This window comes from Delphinus delphis, chromosome 11, assembly GCF_949987515.2.
Source record: "Delphinus delphis chromosome 11, mDelDel1.2, whole genome shotgun sequence".
NCBI classification, from domain to species: Eukaryota; Metazoa; Chordata; class Mammalia; order Artiodactyla; family Delphinidae; genus Delphinus; species Delphinus delphis.
The window spans coordinates 90,091,470-90,112,230 of NC_082693.1; the positions used below are offsets into that span (position 1 = coordinate 90,091,470).

At 60.1% G+C, this 20,761-nt stretch overlaps 1 protein-coding gene across 2 annotated transcripts in view; it reads left to right on the top strand.

The window, feature by feature from the left end:
• TOM1 (target of myb1 membrane trafficking protein) overlaps nt 1-20,312 on the top strand; it is a 45,359-nt gene extending 25,047 nt beyond the window's left edge. Inside the window, exons 3-15 of one of the 2 annotated variants that reach the window (XM_060025565.1) lie at nt 1,058-1,136; nt 2,106-2,255; nt 2,546-2,680; nt 2,786-2,935; nt 5,220-5,336; nt 8,094-8,227; nt 9,901-9,934; nt 10,342-10,435; nt 11,174-11,294; nt 15,146-15,221; nt 18,965-19,024; nt 19,901-19,940; nt 20,023-20,312. In XM_060025565.1, coding sequence (XP_059881548.1) covers nt 1,058-1,136; nt 2,106-2,255; nt 2,546-2,680; nt 2,786-2,935; nt 5,220-5,336; nt 8,094-8,227; nt 9,901-9,934; nt 10,342-10,435; nt 11,174-11,294; nt 15,146-15,221; nt 18,965-19,024; nt 19,901-19,940; nt 20,023-20,177 — 1,345 coding nt within the window. In that variant the 3' untranslated portion in view covers nt 20,178-20,312. The remainder of the gene's footprint in view (nt 1-1,057; nt 1,137-2,105; nt 2,256-2,545; nt 2,681-2,785; nt 2,936-5,219; nt 5,337-8,093; nt 8,228-9,900; nt 9,935-10,341; nt 10,436-11,173; nt 11,295-15,145; nt 15,222-18,964; nt 19,025-19,900; nt 19,941-20,022) is intronic. The other variant, XM_060025566.1, reaches the window with a different exon arrangement.
• The last annotated feature ends 449 nt before the right edge of the window (nt 20,313-20,761 follow it).

Below are 20,761 nucleotides of genomic sequence, written 5' to 3' on the forward strand. Positions count from 1 at the left end.
AGCGGATTTTAGCTGGGCTTCTACCCGGTAGATGTGGAAGTTGGGGGGGCCACGAAGACTCCTAGGCCAGGACAGTCCGGGCAACGTGGCTTTCCCCTGTACAGGGCTGAGCGGCAAGGGTGCAGGCGGCAGGCCTGGGGGCGTCAGTGGAGTTACCGATGGGGTGGGGAGAACAGGCTGCCGCCGGCTTCCCTGCCATGACCACGCAGCCTCCCCAGCCCTTCCCTCCACCTTCCTCCAACGCTCAGCGGCCTCCTTTCATCTCCTCCCCTCCCGCCTGCCCGGGCCTGGTCCAGGCTCCTGCCTCCACGAACCGCGTGCCCTGCTCCCCGCAGCTGGCTGCATCCCATCCTTCACGCTCAGCTGTGGCGCCACCTCCTGGGAGAAGACTTCCCTGACCTCCGGCACCCACCCGCCCGCCCACACTCACACACTCACACTCGCTCTTACCTCGGGACCTGCTTGCTTCCCTCCCTTGGGTGGGTCTCCCTGGAACATGTGATCCTTGAAGCAGGGCCGAGGGTCTTATTCACCAGTGCGTCCCAGCACCCAGCCTGGTGTGGGCACATCTGGTGCCTGATAAGGCCTGGGTGGAAACAGGGGTGAGCAGAGGAGCTGGCCAGGATGGGGCACAAGAACTCTGTGCCTGCAGCTTATTGGTGCTTAACCTTCACTACTGCATATAAAGCCCCAGGGGCACGGTGGGCATGCAGATCCCCTGAGAGCTTGCTTCAGGGGGTCTAGGGTTGGGTCTGGGGTTCCGCATGTTTAACAAGCGCTCACACCTCCCCACTAAGGGATTCTAGTGCAGGGTGTCCAGAGACTGCTCACTGAGAATCCCTGCCAGGCAGTCGTCATCTACTGAGGATTCTGGTGGGACAGGAAGATTCTGATGTGATTAGAACCTGGGCACACAAAACAGGGCGGGACCAAGGGAGACGGGTAAATAAGAGCCGTTCCGTCTCCCAGTGCCTCCTGACCTTAGGCGCGCAGCCTCCTCTGTGGGGTAAGGAGGTTCCATTCCTCAGCCCGTCCTTCCCCTTGTCCTTCTTCCCAGCCCCAAAGATGCCTTCCGAGCAGTGAAGAAGAGAATCGTGGGGAATAAGAACTTCCACGAGGTGATGTTGGCTCTCACGGTGAGTGCCCCGTCCCTCCATCCACAGCGGGACCACAGTCCCCTGGGGGCCCAGCAGGACTCCCAGCCCCCCTGGGGCTACCCTTTCAAGGGCTGTGGTCAGCCTTCAAGGCACTGTCCTGTCTACACGGCTGGCCAACGAGGAGTGGCAAGAGAGCCTATTTGGAAAAGTTCCCTCTAACCTACCGGTGCAGGGAGCAGACACACTGAGGCCCACACCCCTCAAGGGCCCGTCATGGGACGCGTGGGCAGAGGACCTGCCGGTGACACAGAAGCTCAGTGCACCCAGGCCTCTGGGGGGCAGTACCCAAGTTGGGTTCCAGTTGGCACTTGGCCTAATTGGCCCTGAAAAACGAACATAAAGCAAAGGCCAGAGGCTGAGGACAGTCCTTGCTCACAGCAGGGCGGGACAGGCAGGAGTTGGCAGCCTGGCAGTCAGGGTGGGCTTGGCTGGGGAGTGGGGGCGCGAGCTCTCTGCCTCCGCCTCCCCTGTGGCAGCACTTACATCTGGATCCATCTGCTCAGCTGAAGATCAGAGGCAGCTCCTGCCCGGGAATAGAGAGACAGTAGCGGGGACAGGAGTGGGGAGGGAAGGTGGGCGCCTTTGTCGCAGGCCGCGAAGTCGCCATTTGATTGAAAGTTCTCTGGTTTACACCTGGAGAGCCACCTCCCCTCTAGACTGTGTTCAGCTCAGAGACGGCCTCGGGACAGGGTTCTGTGGGCACCAGAGCCACTCAGCCAGGGGCTCCAGCCAGCGCGCGGCCCTCTGCCCGCCCGAGTCCCCTCCCCACCCCAGCCAGCCAGCTGCCGAATCTGGTGTGATCCCGTCTCCTCCATGTCCTGGGTCTCACTTCAGGGAGCTGCATCCTCTGCTGGGCCTCCCCACTGGGACATGGGTGGGGTGTGAGGGTGGGGACCCGGGCGCTCCCGCTCCTCTGCTGGGTGCTCACGGGCACCGCACGGCCTCCAGGTCCTGGAAACCTGCGTCAAGAACTGCGGGCACCGCTTCCACGTGCTGGTGGCCAGCCAGGACTTCGTGGAGGGCGTGCTGGTGAAGACCATCCTGCCCAAGAACAACCCGCCCACCATCGTGCACGACAAGGTGCTCACCCTCATCCAGGTGAGCGCGGGCGGCCGCGGGCGGGACGGGAGGAAGGTGCCCCCACCACTGCTACTCTCGCGTCTGTTCTCTTGGGTCCGTCTTGCTCCTCTGCCGACGGGACCTCTAAGGGGGGGTCGGGGGGAGCCTTGCTGGCTGAGGGCCTTGCTGTGGAGCGGGCTGTCCAGGTGATGCCACCAAAGGACCAGCGAGTCCAGGAGGGAATTTCTGCTCCCTGGGGGCTGGCAAGCAGGCTCGCAGGGGAGCCGGTGAGCAGTGGTTACCGGCTGTGTCCCCTTGTCCCCTCTCAGTCCTGGGCTGACGCGTTCCGCAGCTCGCCCGACTTGACGGGTGTGGTCGCTGTCTACGAGGACCTGCGGAGGAAGGGCCTGGAGTTCCCCATGACCGACCTGGACATGCTGTCCCCCATCCACACGCCCCAGAGGGTGAGGAGCGGCGGGCAGGGGCAGCGGGAGTCACCCCCAGAGCAGGTGCTGCTTCCTGGTGGCCCCGACCTGCCAGCCTCACGGATTCAGCTTGTTGCCTTCTAGACCGTGTTCAACTCAGAGACACCGTCAGGACAGAATTCTTCTGTGGGCACTGATGCCAGTCATCAAGGGGACTCCGGCCAGCACACCACCCCGCTGCCCACCTTGGCCCTACTCCCCAGCGACACACCCATAACGCCAACCGCTGAGCAGGTAAACAAGCCTGGGCCGTAGCCACACAGGTCAGGACGTGGGCCTCCCCCTCCCCACAAGTCAGGGCAGGCCCCTGTCAGTGTGGAAATTACTCTGCCCAGTCCTCAGGGCAGCCCCACAGGGCATGTGTCATCCTTCCTGTTGGGAGGTGAGGCTCAGAGAGATCAGTTCACTTGCCCAGAGCCACACAGTTCAGCAGAGACAGAGCTGGGATTCAAGCGCAAATCTGACTCCAGGCAGGCTCTGTCCTGCACCTGGGCCCTTCTCCAAACTGTGCCTTCCGTGGAGCCCTGCGGGCAGCTCCAGGGAGAGGAAGCACCCAGAAAGCAGCCCTTTGGCCGCAGCGGCTCCACTTCCTTGCTGGGGTTTGCTCAGGGTCTCACGTAAGATTTCATTTGGACGGAGGTTCTTGCTAAAAACGTTTCTAAAACATCTGTATAGAAAAAAATTTAAACCCTTGCCTTGTACCATGATGCTTCCCACCAAGCCCCAAGAAGAAGGTTTGAGTCATAGTGTAAGATCCTGGAGGCCGGGCCTGGGCCTCGTTTTCTGGGGCCCCGTGAGTAGCTTTGCAAGACTGCCTTCCTCAGACCAGGCGGCCTGTCCCTCGGCCCCTCCCCACTGCCAGTGAGGCCAGCGCCCTGCACATTGGCCCCGAGCAGTTTGTGGCAGCCTTAGCCGCCGCCCTACGAGGGACATCCACAGCCATGACCGGCATTCCTGGGTGCGCGGTCATTTTAGTCGTGGATGGCGGGTTGCTCGAGGCCTGCACACTGGGGGTGCCCACTTTTGAGGTGTTTTACAAACTTCTACGGTATCGTTTGGTCTTAACAAACAAATAAACTTACCAACAGCCTTTCATACCCAAACCTATTTAAAGAGAAACCTCTGTACTTACAGCAAGTTAAGAAATCAACCCCCAGAGTTACAAATAACATTACTAGAAAAGTTTTCCTAACAGGCCCAATAATTAAAAGTGCATAAAAGTGGTAAAATCACCCTGGGATCCAAAACTGATCTAACCTGGTTATAATTTTAACCGATTTGCCTGAAGTCTGGCACCTGTGTGGATTCAGACTCTGATTATGTCCAGTGGAAGAAGGTTCTTGCTAAACAAGACCGAGTAGTCTGTTTAATTTCAGTGTCCCCTTCTGTCTCCTGGGACACGTTAAGGCTTTCAGGCAGCACTGATGTAACTCCCAGACTCCTTGTAATTAGGTCCCATCTGACCTGGACATGCTGGGTTTGGGATCAGTTGTTTTTCCCTTGCTTCTGCCGGAGCGTTTGTTAAACAGGCCAAATGTACCAAATGTTTTACGGGTCTGGAAGCTGCTGGCAAACCGTAGTGGGCCTGTGTCTGCACTCCCACTTCTTCATCTGTAAGGGTTGGGCAGTGATACCTTCCTCATGAGACTATGGTCAAGGTTAAGTGGCAACATACATTAAGTGCTTGGGCCTTAGAGGTGATCAGAATGGTGGCTGCCCTCACAGGCAGGCGCCGTGAATTTATATGGTGACACTGATTCTGAAATCAGCTGGTTCAGCCAACTGAGGATGCACCAGCGTTCCCCAAAACGTAGGCTGCTCAATCCTAGACCCGTGAGGTAGCCCATGATCAAAGGGTTCATCAACCAGATCAGGTTTGGGAACGTCCACACTGGTCCCTTCCTGGACATTCACAGTGTCCACGTTGTCCATGAGGACAGGAAACGCCGCAGCAGGGGCCTTTCCCCACCTCACCTGAGTACAGAGACTGTGCGACTCGATTTACAGCTATTCCCCAAGCCAAGACTGGGACCCCTCTGATCGTTGAAAACCTGCTCACGTCCCTTTAACGAGTGCTCAGTCTCAGCTTCATACTCAGGGTGGGGGGCGGCACTGGGTCTCATCCTTGGAAGAGTCTGGGGCACCAAAGCGGACCAGGAGCAAGACAGAACCGGGTCCTCCTAGGAGGGAGGAACCCCCCCGCTCCAGGGCCTTGTTAGGCGCCAAGCACCCAGGAGATGCCAGAGCCCTCCAGCCACACTCAGGGCCGCCTCCGCCCTCAGCTTCTTTCCTCCTGGCCTCTCCCTGCACTGGGCACCTTGTAACAGTTGCTAACATCTCTGTAAGGGGGTCAGCGGGGGTGAGGGCAAGCCTACCATGGGCCTCTTGGCTCAGGGCTGTGACCCGGGAGCCTAGAGAGGGTGCCGGCAGGTCGGGCTGCTAGTGTCAGGCTGTGTCCCAGGAGTGGCAGAGGCTCCAGACCCCGGCCTCTCTCAGCGGGGCCAACCGTGTGTTCCAGATCGGGAAGCTGCGCAGTGAGCTGGAGATGGTGAGCGGGAACGTGAGGGTGATGTCGGAGATGCTGACGGAGCTTGTGCCCACCCAGGCGGAGCCGGCAGACCTGGAGCTGCTACAGGTGAGCAGCAGTCGCCCGGTTCGGCCTCCCGGCCCCGCCACCGCCACGGTGCTTTCCATGGCGGACTCTGAGCCCCTTGGTCACAGTGGGAGATGGTAAAGCCAGGGACTTTGGGCTCCATCAGATTGGAACTCGGGGCTCTACCACTTGGTGGTTTGAACAGAATAGCCCCTCTTGTCTCAGTTTCCTCATCGGCAAGTTTGCTTTTGTGGTACAAGTTTGACCCGAGTATTAAATAAGGCTTTGCACGTAAAACACCCTCCCCGTGCCTGGTTGTAAATAGCTCGCCATCAGTGGTCTTGAGGAAAAGCTGGAAGGTGAGGTGTCCACCTTTCAGAACATGAAACTTAGCAGGCAGCCCTGAGCCGGGATCTGCAGGCTGGGGCTCCCGTATGTCACGTGTATCCCCAGGGTGCCACCCCCAGCTGGGGCCCCACTTGAGTGAGGGGGTTGTGTGTGGGGAAAGGCACCCTCCCCACAGAGGTCAGTCCTAGACACGCCAAGAAAGCTAGGGACCCCCGAGGCCCAGGAGTCAACCTGAACCTGTGAGGGGACAGAGGGCTTGGCATGACCACCTCATTTTGTGTCATTCCTGCTGGGCCTCACATTCCTGGAGAGCGAGGCTGGGTTGTGCTCATCTCTCTGTCCCTGGGCCCGACCAAGCTGACACAGTGTTCTTGCTCCGGGGTCCTTACCTTATGGTGGGAGCAGGGGGCAGGGTTGAGGGGAGTGAAGTCAGAGTCTCACAGTTGAGTGAACACACGAATATGAAGAATAAATGACAGGGCTTCCCTGGTGGCGCAGCGGATAGGAGTCTGCCTGCCAATGAAGGGGACACGGGTTCAATCCCTGGTCCAGGAAGATCCCACATGCTGCGGAGCAGCTAGGCCTGTGCGCCACAACTACTGAGCCTGTGCTCTAGAGCCCAAGTGCCACGACTACTGAAGCCCGTGTGCTTAGAGCCCGTGCTCCGCAACTAAAAAGGCCCCGCTCGCCGCAACTAGAGAAAGCCCTCGTGCAGCAATGAAGACCCAACACAGCCAAAAATAAAAATTTTTTTTTTTTTTAAAAAGAATAAATGACAGAAGCTTGAGTGAGTTGGGAAGCGGCAGGATTGCTGTAGTGCAGTTAATTTTGGGTGTCCCAAGCCAAGGCCTTGCGGGTGTGAGCGGTTTTGGGGACTCAGAAGGCTGGCTGGCAGGCAGGGGTGACACAGGGACAGCTCATGCACACTGAGCGTGTCCTGTGCGCCAGGCTCTGATGTGGACACGTGATATACATTCACTCACTTAATCCTCCCCCTCCCCCCCATGAGGTAGGTACTCTTGTTATCCTCACATCCCAGGTCAGCAAACTGAGGCAAAGAGAGGTCATGGGATGCCCCCAGGGTCACAGGGCTGGTCAGCAGCAGAGCTGGGGTATGAACCCAGGACCCTGGCTCCACCAGCTGCTCTTCTGCTCTTGAGAGGGGCAGGAAAGGAAGTAGGGACAAAGCTGCGGTGTGCTTGGTCATGGGGGGAGGAGAGGGGAGGCCCGCAGGATGTTGGAAGTCCCCTGGGCCTGCCCTGCCCCAGCTCAGGCAAGAGAGGAAATCCCGGGAGAGGGTCTGGCCTGGGGGGAGGCGGGGGCAGCAGAGTCTGAAAAGAACCAAAATCAGTGGTCTTCATGATGCCAGGAGAAAAGTGCTGGCGCGTGGCCACAGTCAGCAGTGCCCGACCATCTGTTGGGACCTCAGGACCGTGACCCGGGCCCCTGTCCACCTGATGGCAGGCACCTGAGGACGGAAACACTCAGTCCTACAAATAAAAAGCCTGTAAATGCTTCGGCTTCTATTTTTTTTTCTTTTTCCCAAACAAGTTTAAATACATAACACTAACTGATTAAAAGTCACTTGGCGACGTGGTGACTAAATGCAATGTGGGAACAGAGAAAAAAAGGACGTTAGTGGAAAAACTGGTAAAACCTGAATGAAGTCTGTAGTTAGTTAACAGCACTGTACCCACATCAATGTCATAGTTTTGACAAATGCCAAACTAAGGAGAGGTTGGGTGAAGGCTGTGCTGTCTTATCTTGGCAACTTCTCTGTAAATTTAAAATTATTCCAAAATAAAAAGCATTAAAAAAGAAATTAGAGGGCTTCCCTGGTGGCGCAGTGGTTGAGAGTCCGCCTGCCGATGCAGGGGACACGGGTTCGTGCCCGGTCCGGAAGATCCCACATGCCGCAGAGCGGCTGGGCCCGTGGGCCATGGCCGCTGAGCCTGTGCGTCCGGAGCCTGTGCTCCGCAACGGGAGAGGCCACAGCAGTGAGAGGCCCGCATACCGCAAAAAAAAAAAAAAAAAAGAGTAATGAGGCAGACATTCAGAGTTGGGATAATAGTTGGATCATCCAGTTTATTTTTCATGCCTTGGGCACAAAAAACCTCAGTGCACCCAGAGAAGTGGCAGGTGTTACACCAGCCACCTCACAGTCTTGATTTTTCCGCGATGCGGAGGTGAGGGCAGGAGCTTCACCCTGAGGGCCCCACAGCCAGGTTAAACCCACAGCACGGCCCCCATGTTGGTCGTCTCCTGTGTGCTAAACACTTAGAAATGAGATGCCAGTGGTCGTCCGTAGAACCCCAAAAGCTGTTCTGTGCAACCTGAAGTCCAGTCTGGAAACCTCTCCGCCTCCAAGGTGCGCCCAGGGCCAGGTGTCCAGTAGAGACGGCCTCGCTCCGGGTCCAGCAGCCGTGGTTGTCTCACTTCCTCCCCTGGCAGGAGCTCAACCGGACATGCCGAGCCATGCAGCAGCGGGTCCTGGAGCTCATCCCCCGCGTTGCCAATGAGCAGCTGACGGAGGAGCTACTCATCGTCAACGACAACCTCAACAACGTCTTCCTGCGCCACGAACGGTAGCCCCGCTGTCTGCCCCGCCCCGGGCCAGCCGCCCCACCTTCTTCCTTCCCTTCTCCCCTGTTCACACCCTCTGACTTCTCATGTGCCTCTCAAACACCAGGTCAGCTGCCCAGCACACATGCCCTCAGCTGTCTTCGTCCAGTGTAGGCAGGAGCGCCCGCCCTTCACCCCACACCTCCTTTCCTGCCGCCTGCGTCCCTGCATCCAGGATCACAGCTTAAGCTTTCTAACTTAAGCAGAAAAAGAAGTCATTAGGAGAACAGCCTTTATTGAATGGATAGCTTTCAGAATCCAAAGAAGAATAAAAGTCAGGCCTCCCAGTGGGGCAGGAAGGACAGATGCCAGGGCAGTTCAGGGGCCTCCGGGGCAGAGACTCCTGGACCATGACCCCAGGGTGTCATCATGAATACATGGGCTCCAAACGCTTGCCTACCTTGTACCATTCTGTCCAAGAGTCAGCTCCCCACGAGAAACTCTGATTGGCTCAGCGTCCTTGTGGGATGCAGGTGTGGGAGGGGACAGGCCCCCTTGACCACAGTCCCGCCGGGATCACAGGAAAGGGGGGGAGCAGCTCCCCAGAGGAGCACTTAGGTGCTGTTATAAAGGCAGGGAGAGGCGCTGGGCCTGCAGAAATGATGTCCCCCACGCTTCCTCTGAACCTGTAAAACGGAGCTCATGATTCCTTGTAGATAACTGAGGGCCCGTGCGGTTATGCCTATAAAGCACTCGGTGGTCAGGCTGTCTGGCACAGGGCACCAGTTATGCCAGCCGCCTCCAGCCACTGGTTCATTTCGTGTTTTTGTCCATCAGCAAACACTTGCTGAGTGATTCTGAATCAGGTGAGGGGGCGGGGCCGTGGCAGGCAGGCCACGGCTGCCTGGCCTCTCCTGCTCGCTGACCTGGTGGGACTAAGAGCCCCTGCCATTTGCCGTGCGGGCCGTGAGGTGGCCCAAGGGCCCGATCTAGGGGTGACTGGGACCCCTCTGACGCCTATTCATCAGACCTTACGTTTGTTGGGTGGTTCGCTTGATCCTCACACCTGGGAGGCAGGTTCCACTGTCACCTGCTTATTAGTAGACAGGAGACTGAAGTTCAGAAGTGAGGTGATTTACCCAAGGTCACACAGTGAGGGACGGGGCCAGGCAGGAACAGATCTCAGACCGAAGTCCTCAGTCTGCCCACCAGCCCCTTGACCTGTCTAGGGCGGTTTTAAATGGCTCCATAAAGCAGTGTGTCTTCCTTACACCGCTTTAGAGACACACACACACACACACACACACACACACGCACACGCACACGCACACACGCAAATGTATGTTACCGAACAAGTTCCAAAAACCAGTACTTACCTTTGCTGTGTGCACGCACCCCCGTTTCCTTTTCTGCGTTAGTCTATTCCTGCTGTTTATTTAATGCTAATGGTGACTAAGGTGACCAGATAATTGATAATCTAATTGGGACACTTGCAAGTGAAAAACAGGCCCTGCTAACACTTCCCTGGGGCAGCAGGCATAAACTGGATCTGTCCAGGGTAAACCAGGCCGTGTCATCACCCTGTTTGTGACCCACTCTGTTGGTTTTGAGACCTGCAGTGGGAAAAGCTCTGGCCTGGCTGTGCTAAGGGGCCACCCAGTCCTTCTCTTTGACTCAGGTCTTTTCTGTCTCGTAGGTTTGAACGCTTCCGAACAGGCCAGACCGCCAAGGTAAGAGGCTGCTTCTCCGTGATAATGGGAAGAAGGAGGGCTGGGCCCACTTCCCTCCCCAGGTGTCCTGGTTGGGATGTGCCTTCTTAGCCAGAATCTCCAACGGGGCCCCTTCTCAGTTTTTATGTCCTTGTGCCATTAGGGTAGATAAGGTTCTGCCGCCAGCTGATGCCCCAGGGTCTTCTGAGCCTCCCAGGCCTCCAGCTGAGCTAGATAGGCCAAGGGGAGGGAGCAAGACTCCCTGACTCCCAATCACTGCTGCAGGGACGGGGTGTGTGTGTGGGGGGGGGGTATTACTGGTGACAGATCCTCAGGCAAAGAATGAAGGCGCCAGTGCTTCAGGACAGAAGGGAATGAGGCCGCAGGTCAGGTTGGGAGGATGACGGTGGCCTCTCCCCTGCCCCCAGGCCCCAAGCGAGGCCGAGGTGGCCGCTGACCTGATCGACATGGGCCCTGACCCTGCAGCCACCAGCAGCCTCTCATCCCAGCTGGCGGGAATGAGTAAGTGCAGCGTGCGGGTTTCTGGGCTGAGGGTACCTTACATACTGCGGACACCCCTGCAGCTCTGGGGGTGCCGTCCCATTACACAGTTGCAGCTGGAGTGCCAACAGCAGAATCTTGGCCCAGACCCCTCCTCGCCAGGGTCCAGTGCTGAATCTTTCTGCAAGGCTGAGCGGCCAGGACAAAACACAGGGGACCCTCCCTTGCAGTCTCACAACTCCTGAGCCCCCTCAGATCTCAGAAATCCCACTGTTGTGTGATTTCCCATCAACACCGTGAATTTCCCCCGGCCTGAATCATCTGGTGAACTTGGGCATGTCGCTTGGACATCCTGGGCCCTTTTCCTCCTCTGTAACAGGGGCAGGAATGGGCCCTGCTCACAGGTCATTGTGAGGCCTGGATAAGCTTCTGCACAGAGCGGGCTTAGACCAGGGCCAGGCCCAGAGTGCACTCCTGGTAAGCGTTAGCCATCGCCACCGTCGTCACCATGATGAGCGTTATTGGCTGCCTGCTTGACGCCAAGCCCTTGGAAGTAATTGAGAGAGAGGAAGTGACTTGCCCCTGGTCCCTCAGACAGTAGGTGGCCTGCTCCGTCCATACGCACCCCGACCCCACCACCACTCCAGGCCACGCTGCTTCTCCAGAACCGACCTGGGCCTGGCAGGGAGCAGCTCAGCCACGGCTCAGTGTCCAAGGACAGCCAGGCAGACCCTTCACGTGGCCTCTTTGTCCCCACAGACCTGGGCTCCAGAAGCGTGAGGGCTGGCCTGCAGTCCCTGGAGACCTCTGGCCGCCTGGAAGATGAGTTTGACATGTTTGCGCTGACACGGGGCAGCTCACTGGCTGACCAACGCAAAGAGTGAGTGGCCGGGCCCCTGCAGTTTGGGTCGCCCCCTATCAGGGGAGGGCCTCTCTCCAGGTCCCTGAGCCCAGTTTGTTGGTGGGCACACCAGCCCCTGCCTGCACCCCCTCAGGATAGCAGAGTTCTTTCCCCCGAGCCAATCCTGGGAGGCCCGGGGAACCCTGTGCCCTACAGGCAGCGATGGATGGGGGGAGGGATGCCTGTAGGTTGATGACTAGCTAGGTGCCAGGATCCTACATGATCCGCTCAGATGAGGAAACCGAGACACTGAGGGGCTGGGTCATTTGCCCCAGTCAGGCAGCTAACGTTTGGAGGCACTAGGTTGGGAACCCAGGGCCATCTGGTTCCAAAACACAGTGCCTCCAGCCCAGCCCAGCTCTCCACTGCACTGTAGGCTGTGTACCAAGCCCTCGGGGGCTGGTCCAGTCATTTCTGCTGTTCCGTAACCGGCCAGAGAAGTCCTGCTACCCCATCCAAGTCTGCCTGCTCTGCACTGGAGCTGGGCCTCTGTCCTTCTCTGGGACTGTCCATCTCCATCAGGGAGAGGCTTTCAGCAGCTGAGGCACGCGGCCGAGTGCCCACCGGGGCCAGCTTCCCGGGACCGGCTCCGCACAGGCTGGAAGTAGTCTGCTTGAGGCTGTTGTCAGCCCTTTGCTTGTAAGCCCAGGGCAACCAGGATGTACAGCCAAGGAAAGCTCTGGAGTAAGGGACCTTCCCAGCAGACTCCCCAGCTCCCTAGTGGTCATTCTGGTGTCTTGGGGGACTGTTGATGGGCCTCTAGAGGGCCCAGGGATCCCCTCTCCACCCTGGCCAATCCAGGTGGAACCTGACAGGCTGCCCACTAGCCTAACCAGCCCTGCGCTGTGAGCCGCACGTCTAGGCTGGGGCAGAGCCTGTACTCCCAAGCCCAGGTGCTCCGGGACCAGTGGCTCACGGTCACCTTGGAATTAGGGGCACACTGAGGCTGCTGTGTTGCTGCAGGCTAGAGTCTGGTTGGACTTGCAGCCTGGAGGGCAGCCTACCTGAGAGCCCCACCCCGGCTGAGGTTTGCTGCTGCACCGTCACTCCTCTGGGGAGCGGGGTCCTGAAGAACAGAGAAAAGCGCACCCGAGCTTGCCCCCTGGGGCCCGCAGTCTCACGGGGGGAGTGACCGCTGCTGTGCAGGGCCGGGTGCCGTCCTGGAGGGGCGGACCCAGCACTGTGGACTCGGAGGAGGTGCGTGCAGCTCTGCAGAGGGCACTCAGGACTGGACCACGCAGTGGGGAGGTCAAGGTGACCACTTCAGGCCATGGAACAGTACGTGCAAAGGGTCAGAGACAGGGGAGAATGTGAGACGCCGGGGCCAGGGAAGACGTACTGAGAGGGCAGCAAGTACCGTCTCAGGTCGTGGGTCCTCCTGCAGGCCCTCCCTGGGGAGGGGTTTCCACCCCAGCAGAAAGCGCCCTGCGGGATGGGAGTGTGCCCGAGCCTCCTCTTTGCTTTGCCAGCCTCCCTGGCCGTCCCTCTCTGATGCATCAGCTGGGTCTTCTAGCCCTGGTCACCTGGCTGGCCTTTGGACTCCCCACCTTGCCCTGTACCCTGGGGCTCTTGAACCCTCCAAGACCTCTTCTGCCCACCAAGTGTCTGCCCCATGCCTCCCTCTGGCCTGTGCCGACCACAGCTGGCACAGTCACGGCCTCACCAGCTGACCAGGCTCTTCCACTCAGGATGCCAGGTAGAGCCATGGGGACATCTGGGTGAGCAGAGTTAGAGTCGCCTTAGCCAGGTTGGGCCAGAAGCAAGGGTGCTCTCTTTTTTTTTTTAATAAATTTATTTATTTTTATTTTTGGCTGCGTTGGGTCTTTGTTGCTGCATGCAGGCTAGGTGGCGAGCGGGGGCTACTCTTCGTTGCGGTGCCCAGGCTTCTCGTTGCGGTGGTTTCTCTTGTTGCGGAGCACGGGCTCTAGGTGCGTGGCCTTCAGTAGTTGTGGCACTCAGGCTCAGTAGTTGTGGCTCGTGGACTTAGTCGCTCTGTGGCATGTGGGATCTTCCCGGACCAGGGCTCGAACCTGTGTCCCCTGATTGGCAGGCGGATTCTTAACTGCTGCGCCACCAGGGGAGCCCAAGGGTGCTCTCTTTCTCAACGTCTTCCACGCTCACTTGCTCCCCAGTGCCGCTGTGTCTTCTTCAGGCACTGACAAGTGTCACCCCAAGTGGCCCCGGGTCCAGCCCCTGCCCAGCCTCACCGAGACCACCTGCCGGGTGGCCCTCCTCCCTCCTGCGCCGGGCACAGGGCTGGCAGTCCCGTGTGCGTCGTGTGGGTCCCACCACTGCAGGCACGGCCCCCAGGGATGACCAGGCTTTGGCCTTGGGGGCTGTATGAGAGAAGGAGAGAGATGGAAAAGCCGAGATGGTGGGGAGTAATTAGGAAGGAACACCTGGTTCTTTTGAATGAAGGGCATCGTCGTTTTCTGTCCATTCCTGGGGCTGGACATGCCTCATCCCTGCCTTTCCCCACAGCGCACCCACTGTATCCTAGGTGCACGGCCACTTCCACCCCAGAGTCAGCGGGCCTCCCCGGGTCAGGATGCGCTGCTCAGGCTTCGGCATCTCCTCCTCCTCGCCAGCTCCTGTTGCCCCAATTAGCCAGGGGTGCTAAGCTGCCCTCCAGAAGGGCTTGGCCGCAGCCCACGTGCATGGGCGCCAGTCGTTGGGGGGTGGGGGGCGGTGAGCTCGCTGATGAGCGCGCTCTCCCGGCTGCCTCCAGGTCCTGTGGGAGTAGCGGGCGGCTGCTCTTCAGAGAGGCCGCCTGAGAATTTGGGGCTTTTCCTCAAGAGGCCTGTTTAAGTGCCAGTGTACCCAGTCCCCAGGAGGGCAGGTTGGCGTTATGAGAGTCACACGTGCTATGGTCTCGGCTCCTGAAGCCTCGAGCTGGACCAGCCCTGGCTCCAGCAGAGGGTGAGATGCTCCCCAGCCCACCCCACCTGGAAGAAGAGCCCTCATCTCCATCCGTACCGGCTTTCCCGTTGAGGCTAGAATTCCGTGCCCTCGTCTGTGCCTCAATGACTGACCCGGTCTCACCTCCTCTCCGCCAGTGGCTCAGGGCGAGGATACCTGCTCTTTCCCAGTGCCGGAGCTGAGTCCCCAAAGCCTCCCCTGGACGTCCCCTCTGTAGCAGTCAGAGAGACACCCAGCCCCCTCGTTAGCACCCAGTCCCACATCTGGTTTATTCTCTCGCCCCCCTGGAACCTCACCTCAGACACCACAGGCATCTCCTTCCCCGTCCTCCTCTGCCCGGAAGCTGTGGTATCAGCTCCAATTTCCTCCCAGTACCCGCCGGCAGGCCTCCCCCAGAGGACATTCAGAACCCTCACCCGTAGTCTGCACGTTTGTTTTCAGCTGCAGAATGGGATTCCCCCATTCAAATGCAGCCTTGCACAGAACCACGATTTCTGAAATTATGGAATGGGAGCAGCTCGGAAAAGGGTCTAGATGCAAATTCTCTATGGCTGTGGGGTCAGTGACGCTATTTCTCATCCAGATCTGGTCACAGGAGGTTGGTGGTCTTGGTCTTTGGTCCCCAGCACCTTCCCTCCCCTCTCCAGCCTTGCTCTGCCTGTCATGCGGGTCACACGTCTGATCCCGGTTCCCAAAGGCAGGAAATGAGACCCTTCCTACCATCCTCAGGCAGGCCTGCAGAGTTGGCACACTTCCTGAGGTCTGAGCCGCCCCTGCCCAGGCACGTCCCAAGTCCACACGGGTTGTGAGTCCAGCTCATCCCCACTCAGCCGCCTGTGTCCTCACGTCAGCTGGCATGCCTGGTAAGGCAAGGGCGGCATGTAATGGCCACGGTGGCCTCTGTGTTTCAGGGTAAAATACGAAGCCCCTCAAGCAACAGATGGCCTGGCTGGAGCCCTGGATGCCCGGCAGCAGAGCACCGGAGCGGTAAGCAGAGGGGCCCTGCCGCCGCCCTGGGGCCCGTCCAGAAGGAGGCCCGGAGGATGCTTGCCCAGCGATGCCCACGGTGGTTTATAATAGGCAGCCTGAGAGGGCAGATGGGAGCTGAGTCAGTATTCGGCCTCACTGCCCCTCCAGAGACCTGTTATCTGCAGGAGTGTGGACAGAGGTGGACGGGAGAACAGACCCCAAGACCACAGGGCGGCATCCAAGGGCGCCATTTTTGTTGCATTTAACTCCTGGACTGTGTGGAGTGACAGCCACGTGCCCACACCGAGCAGGCGCTGTGGGCGACCCCTCCCCCTCGCAAGGGCTCCAAGTACAGTTCTCGCACCTTTGAATTTGTTTCTGGGTGCCTGTAGGGAAGAGAGAATCTCTGTCCCAGTAAGTGGGCTGAGTAGCTCCTTGGGAGGTGGTTAGAAAGTGCAGGACCTGGGAGCTGGAGATGCAGGGGCAGTGAACAGCGTGGCAGAGGAGAGGGTTGGTGACAGTGTAGGGCTTCAGAGGCTGAGGTGGGACTGGGTGCTCGGAGCCCGACTGGGAGGACTGGGTTTATGCCACGTGAGGTGGGAGCCCTGAGCAGTCTTGAGCAGAGGGGAACGTTCATCTGGCTTCCATTTTAGAAGGACCCAGCCTGGAAGCTGGGAGAGCGGTCAGGAGGCCGTGGAAGCTGCCCAGTCTTCTGGAGTGGGGCGCGGGGCAGGGGGTGCAGGAGGGATCCCCAGCGACTCCCCAGAGGCGTCCCCAGCATCCTGGGAGTCATTCCCAAGTCAGACAGGGCAAGACCTGGAACACTGTGGAGGTGGGACCAGCAAGGCCTCAGATGCCTCCTGTGCGCTGTGGACCTGCTGCCACGCAGAGCGCGTTCACGCCCCGGTCTCAGAGCCTCCCACCATTTTTCTTCATAAGCAGTGATTTGTTGAGCCTGTGCCCTGTGCTAAGCACCCTGCGACCCCAGCTTACTGAGTGAGTCATCACACAAACCCTTAAGGTATCCCCTTTTACAGATGAGGGGTTAATTGCAGAGGGGGGTTAAGTGAGACCACAGATGTCACATCCTTAGCACAGTGCCCAGCACGCAGTGAGGCTTTTAACCTTTACATCACTGCGGTGTGGTTTTTCCCAGTCACAGAGGAGAACACCACGGCTTAGGATTGAGGTCATTTGCCCATGATCTCACAGCTGTTGGTCTGTCCAGCTTGGAAGCCAGTGCTGGTAACAAGAACCCCAGACGGCCTGTGGAGCTCTAAAGAGCAGAGGTGCTCCCCTGCTGCTCAGCCTTCCTTTCCCAGGGGCCATCATTCTGGCTCCAGGACTCCATATGAATCAGGACACTCGGGAAGCCCTTCCCTCCCACGCCACCTGCCTCCCATGGGCGGAGGCTGACCGAATAGCCTGGCTGTGCTGACCGCTGCAGCCCAGGACGGGTGTCACTTGCCCAGGGGCACACAGCAACGGCAACGCAAGGGCATGAGGAGCAGTAGATGCAGGTCTCCTGACTGCTGCCCCACCTGGCAGGCGGCCACGGGGCAGAAACACGCACACACCACTGCCTGCAGAAAAGCAGGCGCTGGCTAAGTTCTGCTCGTTCATCTCTGACGACTTGGGAGATTTAAGGGACTTCCACCAAATCAGAGTGTGACTTCCTTAAAACCAGGTCATAAACATCTGCTCCGAGGTGCTTACGTCTGGCTGGGGGGTAAGGCTTTCTCCCTCTCGGTTGTCAGAACATGATCCCGGGCAGCAATGTACAGAATGGAATCAAGTGCCGACTCTGTGGGCAGCCAGTGGCTGCCCCCCGGGGTTAGTGAGTCCTGGGAGGTGGGGATGCTGGATGGCATGTGACAGTCCCCAGGCTGGGTCTGTCCAGGCGGGGAAGGCAGTCACAGGGTGATGGGCTGGGAGCCAGGACCCGAGGCTTCCTCCACTGTCGGTCTGCTCTGGGGCCCTAGGGATCTCCTCTTTGCTCATCAGTAAACATGAGGGGACCGGGTAGAGCAATGCTCCTAACCCTGGGTGCCTATCAGAATCCCCTGAGAACCAGTGAGGGGCTAATGGCTCCTACTCCACCATCCCAGGATTGCTCAGCTCCCCACCCCCAGGGACCCTTGGGGTGAAGAGTAGGGGAGAAGCTTTGCCCTGCCCATCCAGGACTCCGGAGTCCCCACAGGGAGACGCCCTCTGCTGCTTGCTGTCCCCTTTTACCGCCCACCAGCCCAGCACAAGCATGGGTGCGTGCGCACGCACATGCGCGCACAGAGGCTCCTGAGGCGGTAGCAGGCCCCTGCTGGAGGAGGCCCCCAGCGCACCGGTGGCCCTGGCCCTGGCCTTCCCGCCACCCTCAGCGTGACCCTCTCTCACCCAGATGGGAGGCGGCAGTGAGAAGAGCCTCAGTGACTGGATGGTGAGACCAGGCACGGAGAGGAGGGCAGCCCAGGGCCTTGGGCAGCCAAGGGCCTGCCGGTGCCCACCCAGCATGGTCCGGCTCCCTCTGCTCTCGCTTCCACGGCCCCTTGGTGCTGCCTTGGAAGCAAGGCCCAGGCAGCCCCTGTGGCAGCCGAGAGGCGACCGGGGCTCTCCTGGGCTTGGGCCAAGTGCCTGCAGAGGGGGCTGAGGCGGGCAGCCCAGAGAAGTCACTGCTGCCGCTGCTGGGAAGTCAGCTCCTGCCTCTTCTCTGGGTGCTCCTGCTGCCCCCTGGGGCCCTCGGTGCTGAGGACGGGGCTTGGGGACTGACCTGGCTTTGGTTGGAGAAAGACTCGCTCTCCCTCTGTTTCCCAAAGTAGCTGAGTGGTAAGCGCGTTTCCCCGAGCACCTACGCTGTGCCGGGCGCTGTGCTGAGCTCTTTAGCTCCCTCGTCTCGTTTAATCCTCACAGCGATCTGGACCTGGACGGTAGGTACTGTCATCCTCTCTAACGATGAGCGAAGTGAGGGTCGGAGAAGCTGAGTCACCTGCACCGAGTCGCAGGGGTCCGGCCAGCGTCTGGTCTCTCTGATCCCAGAGTCTGTGCCCCTGACCTCCAGCTGGATCCTCCCGCTGTAGGCGCATTTCGCGTGGGAAGCCCCCAGGCCCCAGCCCTGCCCCAGTCCAGCCCTCAGCCCCCCGCCTCTGTGCAGGAGCCTGTGTGGTGGAGCCACAGTGCCGTGTCCCCGTGCATAGCCGCAGCCCCTTGGGGTGCACCGGCCTGGCCTCGTCTGGTGGTCTCGGCCCCTCCCTCTGTCCCGGCCCACCTCTGCCCCCTTCCACCACGAACGCTGAGTCTGCGGAGGTGTAGGGGGACAGCCTGCAGTCGTGCCCCCTGCCTCAGCCTTGCTGGCTGGCCGCTCCCTGGGCTGTGAATATTCTTGTGTCAGATGCCCCTGAGCACCTGTGCTTGGTCCCGGCCCTGGGCTTGTGCACCAAGCCCGCACCCTTGGCCTGTAGGAGCCGGGGGTCCGTTCTCTCCTCGTGGCCCTGCTCCAGCTGTCAGGAGCCCTTCCCCATCCCCTGCTCAGCCTGCTGGCCCCACCTCCCCCTTGCCCACAGCCTGGCACAGCGGGCAGGACTTGGGGTCCCAGGCAGCTGGGCAGGAGCCATCCTGGAGGGACTGCCGGGGACGGGAGCGCAGGGCAGGTCCGACTGGCCCCATCGCATGAGGGAGGAGTCCCAGGGGTGGGCAACTGCCCCAGGCCGCGGCCGGTGGGCCCCAGACCGGTGAGGCGCACTGCCCTCACCCGCTGCCCTTCCCTCCAGATCCCCGTCACCCAGGCCTGCCTCATGGAAGACATCGAGCAGTGGCTGTCCACGGACGTGGTAAGTCCGGCCCCCTCCTCGCCCACCTGACCCGGGGCTCCTGTTGTCTCATGAGGAGGTGACGGGGGGTGGGGTCAGGATGAGCGACCGGTGAGGAGAGGGCGTTAGCGGGGCTGGTGTCCCCTCCCCTGCCGCTCCCCCGGCTCTTCCCTTTAGAGGAGGGCCCGGCCCCGCACCCCTCGCAGCCTCTGGGGCCTTCCCTCCCCTGAGCCTGCTGCCGATCGAGGTCCCACTGTGAGCAGGACAGGTGGGCCGAGGGCAGCCGGGACCATGGGAGCACTGAGCTCGGCAGCCCTCTCGTGCAGGTCGGGAGGCTGATAGACAGCTGCGAGGGGTGCCACGCCCACGGTGGGGGGCGGCAGTCTCCAGAGCCGCCCCCCCAATTCTTGGCACCAAGGATCAAGGGCCTGGGCACTTCCAGGCCCAGAGGCCGCCTTCTGCAAGTGGCCAAGACCATGTTTCTGCCCGAGGTCAGGAGAAGGTCCATCCGTTTCATCTGGTGGGTAAAGGCTTATCCGCTCCCCAGCCCCCAGCGTGAGCATGTGTGGCCTCAGGCTTGGGTGTCAGCCTTTCCACCATGGAGCGAGTCTGCCCACCCCTCTAGACACTGGAAGGAAGGGACTAGCGATTGTCAGGGGCCCACCGGGCACCCTACCCTGCGCCTGTCCCTCTGCAAGTACTCCTCTGTTATAGCTTCCCGACAACCCTGTGAGTGCCGCCAAGCAGAAAAGCGAGGCTCAGAGAAGTCCAGGGGCTCGGGCCAAGGCCTGGGGCTCAGGAAGGGGTGGGGCCGAGGTCTGGACCCCTCGGGGTCAGCAGCCTGCGCCCCAGCCCGCTCCACAGTGCCGCAGCTAACCTCACCTTCTGCTTTCTCAGGGGAACCATGCGGAGGAGCCCAAGGGCGTCACCAGTGAAGGTAGTAGACCTTGGCCCTGCCCACCCCTGCCCCGCTCCAGCCTCCGAGCCCACCCGCAGCCTCCCTCTCGTTCCTCCTCCAGAATTTGACAAGTTCCTGGAAGAACGAGCCAAAGTGGCCGACCGTTTGCCCAACGTCTCCAGCCCCTCCGCCGAGGGGCCCCCGGGTCCCCCGCCTGGCAGTGCCCCTCGAAAGAAGACCCAGGAGAAGGATGACGACGTGCTGTTTGCCTTATGAGTGTGGGGTCTGGCACCCTGCAGCCCGAGCCCCTGCTGCTCCCACACCCCGCGCGCGGACCTGTCTCTCCTTCAGCGTCACGGCTGCTCTGGGGGGGCTTGTTACGTATGCCCTTCTCTCCCCCTTGAGGTTGGGGCCGCGCTGCCTGGGGGTGTGGGGGGCAGCCGGATGAATTGGGGGAACAGGTCAGTTGCACTTCGGAACCCTGGACACCCCTGCCTCCCCTCCCACCCCAACTGACCACTGCGACTTGGCTGAGAACCCGGAGGCCCCGGGACAGACAAGGCCGGCTGCTTGGTTGCCCCAGCGTGAGTCCCCCTTGCCCCTCCCTGGACCCATGCCCAGAGGAGCCCTCTTCCGAGCCCACACTGACAGTCGAGGCCTGGCCGTGGGCTGGAGACAGCGGAAGTTTCTATCGCAGCCTCAGGTCCATTCCGCACGCCCTGCCTTGGAGCCCAAAGGCTTTGGCCAGCTGTCGAGGACAGGATGTGTGGCCCTCTACTGAGCGCACGCTGTCCAGATATGAAGCTGCACGTGGTGGGGGGAGACCTCGCCAGGCCCAGGCCGCCAGGGGAGGCTTCCAG